The sequence below is a fragment of the Aquarana catesbeiana genome, linkage group LG06, assembly GCF_042186555.1.
Source record: "Aquarana catesbeiana isolate 2022-GZ linkage group LG06, ASM4218655v1, whole genome shotgun sequence".
NCBI classification, from domain to species: domain Eukaryota; kingdom Metazoa; phylum Chordata; class Amphibia; order Anura; family Ranidae; genus Aquarana; species Aquarana catesbeiana.
This window is the reverse complement of record NC_133329.1, coordinates 69,131,740-69,142,687: the sequence shown is the minus strand read 5'-3', so window position 1 is coordinate 69,142,687 and position 10,948 is coordinate 69,131,740. Positions and strand designations below refer to the sequence as shown.

Below are 10,948 nucleotides of genomic sequence, written 5' to 3'. Positions count from 1 at the left end.
GAGGGAGGGAGGGAGGGGGGGCAGTGTATTGCAAAGTTGGCTGCAGTGATGATGAGGATGGAGGATGGAGGGGATGATGATGAGGTCACTGACGCAACTTGGGTGCCAGATATCGCAGACGAGAAAAGAGAGGGTGAGGCACAACCCCAACGAGGCAGCCATCATGGGAGAGTAGAGAGCAGCCACCCTATTCCATCACATTGTGAAGCTGTTATCTCCCGGCCCACTTCCCACAACTCAGCTGTCTGGGCCTTTTTTAGCACATGTGCAGTTGATCGCACTGTTACAATTTGCAATCTCTGCTGCAAGCAGTTCAAGCGTGGCAAAAACACCAACCATTTACTATAGCCATAGCTGACATCCTTCTGTAAGTGGTGGGTTGTGAGGCATAGTGGGTGCAAAGATGATGGAAGTCATTGGGCGCCAGACACTTCTTGCATGTAACAGAGGTTCTATTTCTTTTGACAGTCCTTTTTATATATTTTGGGGGAAAGAGGGTTAGGGCCAGGACACCCTTAGTTGCAAACTCAATTGGCAGTCTCCGAGACTTTAATAGGAGGACAGTCGTACCGGGAAAGGCCCCAGCAAGGTGCCACTTCTGCACGTGCAGGATTGCTGTCTCCTATGGTAACAGTCCTTTAACAGTTCCTAACTCAAACGTAACAGTTCTTTCAGCTCCACTACAACTGCTCCTTGTAGTTCTTCAATACTTAGCTCCCGATCTCTCACTAGACCCTCTGATTCACTGACTACGAATCCCTTGAGCTCCTCCAAGGTTGGCGGTGGCATCTACCTCAAGCGTCACCCCCGCTTCTCTGCTGGGTCCCTAGCTTGGCACTATGGATATCTTCAAGCTTCACCCCTGCTAACCAGCTCGGTCCCTGGCTTGACACACAAGGCTGCTCTGCAAGCATCTCCTCCACTGGTTAGGTCTTTGACTTGATCACCGCCTGAAGTTTCCTGATTCTCCACTGTGCCCTTTCAGTGAGAATATGATTCCGGTACTTTCTTCAGTTACTCACTGTGGTCCCTGGTAAAGGCGATTGGTCCCTTAGTGGCGACAGCTTTCCTTCTACCTCCGAACACTGACAGGTTATCCGGCCGGCAGAACCATCACTTTTGGTTGGACTGCAAGCCGCAGTCCCAACCCTGCGCTGCCCTCTTACTTCTGGATAGGCCCTCACACAGCCTGGCAGCTAGTTGCCCCCGGGATAGGCCCAATATCCAGCCTAGCAGCCCGGGGCAGATGACACACGTCCACCCAGACAGCCGTCCAGGTGGCAAAGAACACAGATCACTTGACCTCACCCGAATATATAGGCTCTCCCAGCAGGCCAAGGGATTAAAGTAACCCCTGCCCATTGGCTGGGACACCCACATACCCATAACCTGACCTTAGGTTGCCCTTCTCGTATCTAGTACCACCAAGTACCCGGCCACCTAGTCAGACATCTCAAGTCTCCCGGGAGCCTCCCACATTTGGCTGCAGGCTCCCGAGCTCCCACGGGTGCAGGGTGATCTCCTGGCTGTGCCTGTCACTCAGCCACAGACAGACAGAGCAGCCTGAATGGCTGAATGGAGTACGGCCACTCTGTCTGTGACTGAGTGACAGGCAGAGGGGGGACAGCCAATACTGCTGTCCCCAGTCTGCTTTGGCTGCTGCATGGGCATGGGTACATTTTTTCAGCAGGGAAGGAGGGGGGTGGGTGGAGGCAGTGGCGTTGTTATGAAGGGGTGGGGGGTGTGGACCGCATCCGGGTGACAACTGTGGGCAGCGGCATCGCACAATCCGCACACCCCACTGATCTGTGTCTCTCCCTGGCTCTCGGCTCACCCCGCCCCTCCAGCCCTCTTCACTGCAGCTCCTCCCACACTACTGTACACAGGATGGATGAGGGAGTCCATGTAGGGACATGCCGCTGTGCATATCCCGCGCTATTCTGAGGTCTGAACAGTGTACTGTATATTTGTACATGGACAAATGCTGGGGGCGCTATGGGAGGGGGGACTACTAGCACAAGTGAAGAGGGGGGGGTCTGCACTGAGGGGGTTTATGCTGATGGAGGGGGGGTCTGCACTGAGGGGAGTCTATGCTGAGGGAGGGGGATCTGCACTGGGGGGTCTATACTGATGGAGGGGGTGAATATGCTGAGGGGGTGTCTATACTGATGGGGAGGTCTATACTGCGGAAGGGGGGTCTGTACTGAGGGGGAGGTGTCTATACTGCGGGAGGGGGGTCTGTACTGAGGGAGGGGGGTCTGTACTGAGGGAGGGGGGTCTGTACTGCGGGAGGGCGGTCTGTACTGCGGGAGGGGGATCTGCACTGTAGGATAGGGGTCTGCACTGTGGGAGTGCGGGATAGGAGTCTGTACTGCGGGAGAGGGGTCTGCACTTTGGGAGTGTGGGAGAGGAGTCTGCACTGCGCGAGAGGGGTCTGTACTGCGGGAGTGCAGGAGAGAAGTCTGTGCTGCGGGAGAGGGGTCTGCACTGCGGGAGGGGGGTCTGTACTGAATTCACTGACTGGGACACCTCATCAGCCGGGTTGCAGCCAAACCCCAGGCTCCAGGACCAGCAGCCAGACCCCAGGACCAGCAGCCCAGCTCCAGCAGCCGGACCCTTGGCCCCAGCAGCCAGACCCTTGGCCCCAGCAGCCGGCCCTTGACCCCAGCAGCCGGACCCCAGGCCCCAACAGACAGACCCCAGGACCAGCAGCCCAGCTCTAGCAGTCAGACCCTTGGCCCCAGCAGCCAGACCCCAGGATCAGCAGCCCAACTCCAGCAGCCGGACCCATGGCCCCAGCAGCCAGACCCCAGGCTCCAGCAGCCAGACCCCAGGACCAGCAGCACAGCTCCAGCAGCCAGACCCCAGGACCACCAGCCCAGCCCCTGTGTGATCAGGCTGCATTTCATGGGCACTGGTAAGGATGCATTCCATGGGCACTGGTATAGCTGCATTTTATTGTGGGGGGGATCGGCACCGGCGCGAATCGTCACCTCCCTGAAATAAGTTTGAAACCTCCCTAAAATTAGTTTTTGCAGGTAGGGATGTCTGCCTAGTGGTAGAAGAGAAAAGTGCAACAGGGCCAAGCTTAGGGAGAAATCAATAGATCCCTACCAATCGACCAAGATAATTACTCTTGGCAAGTAAATTTGTGAGGAGCTCCCTGACCAGGGCGCTACAGGCACATCAGCTGTCAGCGGGTTTCCCTACTGACAGCTGAATGTAAAAAAAAGAATGTCGGCAATGAAAAATACATGAAAGAAGAATGGCGCGAGGTTCAACCCCCCCATGCATACCAGAAACAAAAACTTTTGACCCTGAAATGTAAAGATTTGCTCTACTATAGGCTATGTGTACAGGTCAGGCAACAAATGACACCAAGAAACAACATTATCAATGAACAGTTTATGTAGGTGAAATACACACTGGGCTGACAGGAAGGTTTATAATGAAAGGGATGGTCGGCACTCAGGATGACATCCAAAATGGCATTTCTTTATTAAATACATGTACAAAGCTGTAAAACAGCCTAAGTGTTTTGAACGTTAGTCCTTAACCATGGCTGAGGAAGACGACAAGTTTGTCGAAACGGCGTAGGGAGGAGCGACGTGCTGACGTCACCACCATCCACCGCTGATCCCGGAAGCGACGGGCAGCAGCTGTGAGCCGGCCGGCATTGTTTGTGTACACACGCGATTTTAATTCTACAACATTGTAAGTGCATTTTTTTATGATTTTTTTACCAATAAATGTCAGTATTACGCTATGGAGCTTTTTCTTTCATTCTTGGGATCTGAGTGCCAGCTTAACATCCAGCGGACCCCCTGAGTAGAAACCCTAGGAGCCTTATTTTTGATAAAGACCCAGTGGCTGGGGGACACAGCCACCTGCATATACGATCTCCTTAAACAAGAGATCTAAATATCTGGTAAGGGGCAGATCGTTTTGTTTGGTGGAGGAATTTCCCTATTATCACATTCTCCAGGGTGACAACAGTGCATGCTTCACATCAACAGAAGAGTGGTGTTTTATATCAATATTATTGATGCCTTTTCATTCCTTTACTGGTGAAAGACATTTATAAAAAAAAGGAACGTTTTTATGGACCTTGTTCAACATATTTGATGTTTAATTGCACATATACAAAAGAAGTAATTCTATATGTCACGTATTTATGGTAATTTGTGTATGTATATGTTATGGTCATTTAAATGGTTTTTGACCACACTCACTTATTCACAGTAGCGCAGCCTTTCTTTGTATAGTATTTTGTAATGGAGGTTGTCTCACATTTAGGGTTGCAGCAGCACTAACACTTTTTTGAGTCTTTCATAGACACAGGTTTTTTGGTTTTTGTTTACTGAACATTTTAAGGGATAGCGCAGTATATATTTTTTGGTTTTGAAGGTTTATAATGCCTTAAAATTGCTCTAATGCCGCATACACACGGGCAGACTTTTCGGACGGTCTTTTCGACGGACTTTCGACGGACTTTCGAACGAGCGGACTTGCCTACACACGATCACACCAAAGTCCGACGGATTCGTACGTAATGACGTACACCGGACTAAAATAAGGAAGTTGATAGCCAGTAGCCAATAGCTGCCCTAGCGTCGGTTTTTGTCCATCGGACTAGCATACAGACATGTGGATTTTTCGACCGGACTCGAGTCCGTCGGAAAGATTTGAAACATGTTCCAAATCTAAAGTCTGTCAGATTTTCGACCGAAAAAGTCAGCTGCAGGTCCGATAGAGCCCACACACGGTCGGATTGTCCACCGGATTCGGTCCTTCGGACCAGTCCAGTCGAACAGTCCGCCCGTGTGTACACAGCATAAGGTGTGTTTTTCTTTGTGTCCTGGGTATTCTCTTTTCACCTTTTTTTTTGCATTCTTTGAGGATTTTTAGGAAAAAACAGAATCTGAATAGCAAATTAAAATAGTTTTTTTCTTTTTACTTTTTTCCCTTTTCTTTTTTGGTGTGTAGGAAGGTACAGCATGGTGCGACATCGAACCATGTGTAGGCTCCATCGTACATTTGCTGTCGGAATTTCCGACAACAAATGTTTGGGAGCTGGTTCTCAAATTTTCCGACAACAAAACTTGTTGTCGGAAATTCAGAGCGTGTGTACACAATTCCGACGCACAAAATTCCACGGATGCTCTGAATCAAGTAGAAGAGCAGCACTGGCTATTGAACTTCATTTTTCTCGGCTCGTCGTACATGTTGTACGTCACCGCGTTCTTGACGTTCGGAATTTCTGACAAGATTTGTGTGACCGTGTGTATGCAAGACAAGTTTGAGCCAACATCCGTCAGAAAAAAATCCACAGTTTTGTTGTAGGAATGTCCAATCATGTGTACAGGGCATGACTGTTATTTATAAAACAATTCACATCCCATTCCCCTCTTTGTCTGTCTCTGGATCTAGAGGATGGATTATCTCTCAGTAAGGATGTGGTGGTGATTTTGGCTTCCTTGGCTGCTGAACTTTGATCACCTCGTCTGAAACTGCATTGTCTATGTTTATAGAGTTGTGTCTTTTTGCCTTATGGCTCTCTTCCGGGGTGTGCTGGTTTGTTCTTGTTTCAAGCCTTCCCTCTCTTCTGCATCATTTTGCTCGGGCTGTGGGTCATTCTCTTCCCCCTCATTTGCATTTTCTCCACATTTTTTTTGATCAGGGTTCTTGGGAATTTTGGCATCTACAGCACACATTTAAAATAATACATTAAACATCAGTAGTGTAAATGACAATGTCATTAAATATAAATATATATATATAGCCTATGCAGGGAACAGAGCTGTGGGAGGGGCCCAGCAGGCTCCACCCACCAAAGGCTGCCTGCAGAAAACTACAGGAGGAGGCGGAGACAAGACCAGTCATCCTGCACAAGGAGAGAGCAGCAATGAGCGGTCTTTATTACAGGAAGTCTCACACTGGATCACTGCACAGATCTGGAAGAAATATACAAAGCTCACCAAGATTCAAATAAGATGTCTCTTATACAGTATGTACAAAAAACGGTACCTAGCATGAGAGTGAAGGGTATTGGTTTTGGTGACCAGATTGCTTTAAGCAAAGAAATCCAGTAACCCAAATCAACCAATCAGGATCCATCTTGTACTGCTCTGATGTCATCAGCATGAGTTCTGATTGGTTACTATCCCTTACTATTACCAGTGACCCTTTGTTGGCATAGTCATCTCTACCTGCTCCTTTGCCTTTGATACAGGAAACTCCCGAGAGCCTTAGTACAATGTTTCTCAACTCCAGTCCTCAAGGCGCCCCAACAGGTCATGTTTTCAGGATTTCCCTCAGATGAAACGGCTGTGGTAATTACTAAGGCAGTGAAACTGATCAAATCACCTGTGCAAAATAATGGAAGGTCTGAAAACATGACCTGTTGGGCAGCCTTGGGGACTGTAGTTGAGAAACACTGCCTTAGTATGACTGGAGGGTGAATATGTATTTGGCTAAACTTCCACTACAATCACCTAAAAGCATCTCTCTTATATAGAAAATGTCTACTCCAGAATTCAGCTATAATCATACAAAGTTATTTCTAACATCTGTATGGTGCAGTCAAACATATTTACTATACCTCCCAAATGTCCCTGATTTGGAGGGGCTATCCTATAATGGAGCCAAATCCTTCTGTCAGTACCTGTGAAACTGCATCTACATTTATTCTCTGCAAATGGGGACAAAATCAAATATAACTATGCCAACACATTTCAGGGGCCACAAAATCCCCCTTCATCAGGGATGGGTTAAATGGCAGAATGCTAAATGGACTCGAAAGCACCCCTAAGCAGACTGATTTGCAGACAGAGGATGTTATAGACGGTAAACGGTCAGTGCTGTGTTCACAGTAGAGTTTAGAGGGCCTTACTTTTGAGTTAATTTAACATTAGAGTCATGGGGAAGGTTAATGTTGGAATTAGAATTATAGAGATGGTTAATGTTAGGTTACTCGTGGGATTAGGGTTAGAGTTATGGGAAAGTTTCATGTTGGTGTTATGGATGGGGTTAGTGTTAGTATTGGAGATATAAGAAGGGTTCATGTTGGTGGCTAACATATGGGGTTAGTGTTAGGTTTGTAGTTAAAGGCGGGGTTAGGATTACAGTTCTGGAGATGTTAGGGTTACACATGGGGTTAGGGTTGGAGTTATGGGAAGGGTTCATGTTGGTGTTATGGATGGGGTTAGTGTTATGGTTGGAATTATGGTAAGGGTTCATGTTAGTGTTACAGATGGGGTTAGTGTTATGGTTGGAATTATGGGAAGGGTTCATGTTAGTGTTACGGATGGGGTTAGTGTTATGGTTGGAATTATGGGAAGGGTTCATGTTAGTGTTACGGATGGGGTTAGTGTTATGGTTGGAATTATGGGAAGGGTTCATGTTAGTTTTACGGATGGGGTTAGTGTTATGGTTGGAACTATGGGAAGGGTTCATGTTAGTGTTATGGATGGGGTTAGTGTTATGGTTGGAATTATGGGAAGGGTTCATGTTAGTGTTACGGATGGGGTTAGTGTTAGGGTTGGAGTTATGGGAAGGGTTCATGTTGGTGTTACGGATGGGGTTAGTTTTAGGGTTGGAGTTATGGGAAGGGTTCATGTTGGTGTTATGGAAATGGGGTCAAATCCGCCTGCAAAACGCAGCTGGAGCGCCGTTTTGCCGGCGGTATCGCGACGCAGCCCCATTGATTTCAATGGGGAGCAGCGGTGGAGGAGCGGTGAGTTCACCGCTCCAAAGAAGCTGCTGGCAGGACTTTTTCTGATGCCCTGCCAGCGCAACGCTCCAGTGTGAAAGCCCTCGGGTGAATGGAGCAGCTGTTTAGGGGCGGTTTGCACGCTATTTTTAACGCTATAGAGCCTGTAAAACGCCCCAGTGTGAAAGGGGTCTTAAAGAGGAGGTCCAGTCAAAAAAAAATAAAGAATAAAAGTCAGTAGTTACAAATACTGCAGCTGCTGACTATTAATTGGACACTTACCTGTCCCAGGGTCCAGCGATGCGGGGGATCGAAGCCCCGCTTGTCTCCCCCTCCGTTCAGCGGCAAGCAGCCAATCTCCTGCACAGGCCGTGCTCCCTTCTTCTTTGGGTTCTTTCATAGTGATCCATTCATAAGTTGCTGATGCTGAAACCTGTGCCTGGCTGATTTATATGTGTTTTATTTGTCTTGGCCAGGAATAGTGGATCTTCTGAACTCTTCCAACCTCTTCTTGAGCCGACTCACAGTTGTGTATGTGCATTTGTCACCTCGGTAATACAGAATACCTTCTTTACCTTCCCCCAGCCACCAAAATAATCACATTTACTGATTTTATTTTATTTTGATGAACAAAAAAAAAAAGTTTCTGCAGAAATGTAATATTTAATCAATGCAAGCTACTGATCGAATGAAACAGGTGCAGCCTTAGTCATGTGATATTTGGTTTCAAAGACAAAACAGTTGAGTTATTTGAGATGTAGCTTCCTACCTTGTATTTGTTTTTTCAGCATATTGTGATCATATTTCCACAAAAGACAACAAATGATTATGGCTAATACCGACAGCCCAAATAAGCAGCCAAGAATAATAGTTACAACTTTATCGTCATAGTCATTGGACATCTTTTCATCTGCAGAAAGAACAATGTTTACCTGTAAATTAAACTTCAAGTTGTTTTCTTTAACCACACAATAAATGACGCAGATAAGCAGGAAAAACAAAGAGAGAAATGAAGAGCAGCCACATTCTGTGAATACTGTAATGTACAATTCTCTCATTTGTCCCAGAGAGGTTAAAGTCATAAAAATAGTTCCACAACAACCTTTGTTAATCCCTCTCCACCTTGCCCCAGTGTCCCTTTAAGAGCCCTTTCACGCTGGGGCGGGGGGCGGCGTCGGCGGTAAAACGCCGCTATTATTAGTGGCGTTTTACCGTCGGTATTCGGTCGCTAGCGGGGCGGTTTTACCCCCCGCTAGCGGCCGAGAAAGGGTTAAATACCTGCGCAAAGCGTCTCTGCAGAGGCGCTTTGCCGGCGGTATAGCCGCGCCGTCCCATTGATTTCAATGGGCAGGAGCGGTAAAGGAGCGGTGTATACTCCGCTCCTTCACCGCTCCGAAGATGCTGCTGGCAGGACTTTTTTTACCGTCCTGCAAGCGCACTGCTCCAGTGTGAAAGCCCTCGGGGCTTTCACACTGGAATGAAAGCAGCGGCACTTTCGGGTCGGTTTGCAGGTGCTATTAATAGCGCAATAGCGCCTGCAAACCACCCCAGTGTGAAAGGGCCCTTAGTCAGTTTTTATGGCTCCGGTAAGGGACGGGCTTAGGGTTACCACCTTTTCTTCAAGTCAAACCCGAACACTTTAGCAGCGCACAGCATTTTTTTTATAGTATAAACTATACATATATTTTGCTATTAAATAACATTTCTAATCATATGAAGTTAATAACAAGAGTCCCCCTTTACATCAGAGTCCACAGAGTTCCCCTTTTACATCTGAACTCGCAGAGTTCCCTTTCACTATAAGGGGGGACTCTGCAGACTCTGATGTAAGGGAGAACTCTGGGGACTCTAACATAAGGAATCCTCTGGGAACCCTGATTTATGGGGGAACACTGAGAACTCTGATGTACAGAGATGAATCTGATGTAAGGGGAAACACTGTGGCCTCTGGTGTAAAGGGGAACTCTGATGTAAGGGGTGCTCTTGGAACCCTGATTTGCCTTAGTGTACCTACTCAGAGGCAGGAGAGAAAAGGGGAGACTTCAGTCACAGACAGGGATGGATGGTGAGCTCACTCACCCCTTGACAGTCAGCACCTCTTATCCAGATGTATCTGAGGCTGCTGGATTTCAATCCCCGGCGCTATGCCTAAGAAAAGGGAAGTTGGGGCTGGGAATTTGGAGTGTGGGCAGACACAGAGGGGTGGGGCAGGAGGAAGAGGTGCAGATTGAGCCCTCTCTCCTCTCCCATCTGTATGTGTGTTGGGGGGGGTTTGTTAGTGTTGGCTTTAGGCGCTGTGAAAGAGTTATGCCGCGTACACACGAGCTGACTTTTCAACGGACCGGACTCCGTCTGACAATTTGACCGTGTGTGGGCTCCAGCGGACTTTTTTTCCTCGCGGCATAACAGACACTCTCAGCTTAGACAACTGCAGCCAGCAACCCTGCTGTCTGGGTTTCAGGCAGTCTGAAACCCAAACGCATGATTCCAAAACCGAACTGTCCGGGTGAATCCTGGACAGGTGGCAATCCTAGACTGGCTGCCTAATCACGTGACCACTGTGATTGGCTATCACAATGGTCACATGATTGAGGGCCTGTCCTACTGGTTCCTGAACATTCCTAGAGACCAGGAACTGTCCATGACAGCTCGGTCTCTGTGCTGGGAGTGTGTAGTGAGTGCGCTCTGAGCACAGAAACATTGGCTAACCATGGATATATATGTCTGCTGTGTGGGTGTTATGGGCCACACTCTTTGCTGCTGCACTTATACATTGCGTGGGCAGCAAGAAGATAACCCTTTTACCGCAGAGGAACCCTTAAAATCGTTTTCAGGTCTATGGGAGCCTCTGCTAAAATCAGTTTATTGGGCTTTAGTGGGAAGAACGGACCGAACATTGGTGGTCATTGGGAAAAATGTCCCTTACATTGGTGGTCAGTGGGAAGAATGTATCTTACATTGGTTGTCAGTGGGAAGAATGCTTCTTATGTTGGTGGTCAATGAGAAGAATACTCCTTACTTTGGTGATCAGTGGGAAGAATACTCCTTACTTTGGTGGTCAATGGGAAGAATGTCCCTTACATGTCCCTTACATTGGTGGTCAATTGGAAAAATACTCTTTACATTGGTGATCAGTGGGAAGAATGTTCCTCAAATTGGTGATCAGTGAGAAGAATTCGCCTTACATTGGTGATCAATGAGAAGAATGTTCCTTACATTGGTGGTCAGTGGGAAGAA

General features: G+C 47.8%; 1 protein-coding gene across 4 annotated transcripts in view; it reads right to left on the bottom strand.

Moving 5' to 3' along the window:
- Positions 1-3,390: 3,390 nt before the first annotated feature.
- Positions 3,391-10,948, bottom strand: part of LOC141148589 (natural cytotoxicity triggering receptor 3 ligand 1-like) — a 57,550-nt gene continuing 49,992 nt past the window's right edge. For all 4 annotated transcript variants that reach the window (XM_073636180.1, XM_073636183.1, XM_073636182.1 and 1 more), the window contains 2 exons: positions 8,481-8,621; positions 3,391-5,701 (listed from right to left, as the gene is read on the bottom strand). In XM_073636180.1, coding sequence (XP_073492281.1) covers positions 5,526-5,701; positions 8,481-8,621 — 317 coding nt within the window. In that variant the 3' untranslated portion in view covers positions 3,391-5,525. The remainder of the gene's footprint in view (positions 5,702-8,480; positions 8,622-10,948) is intronic.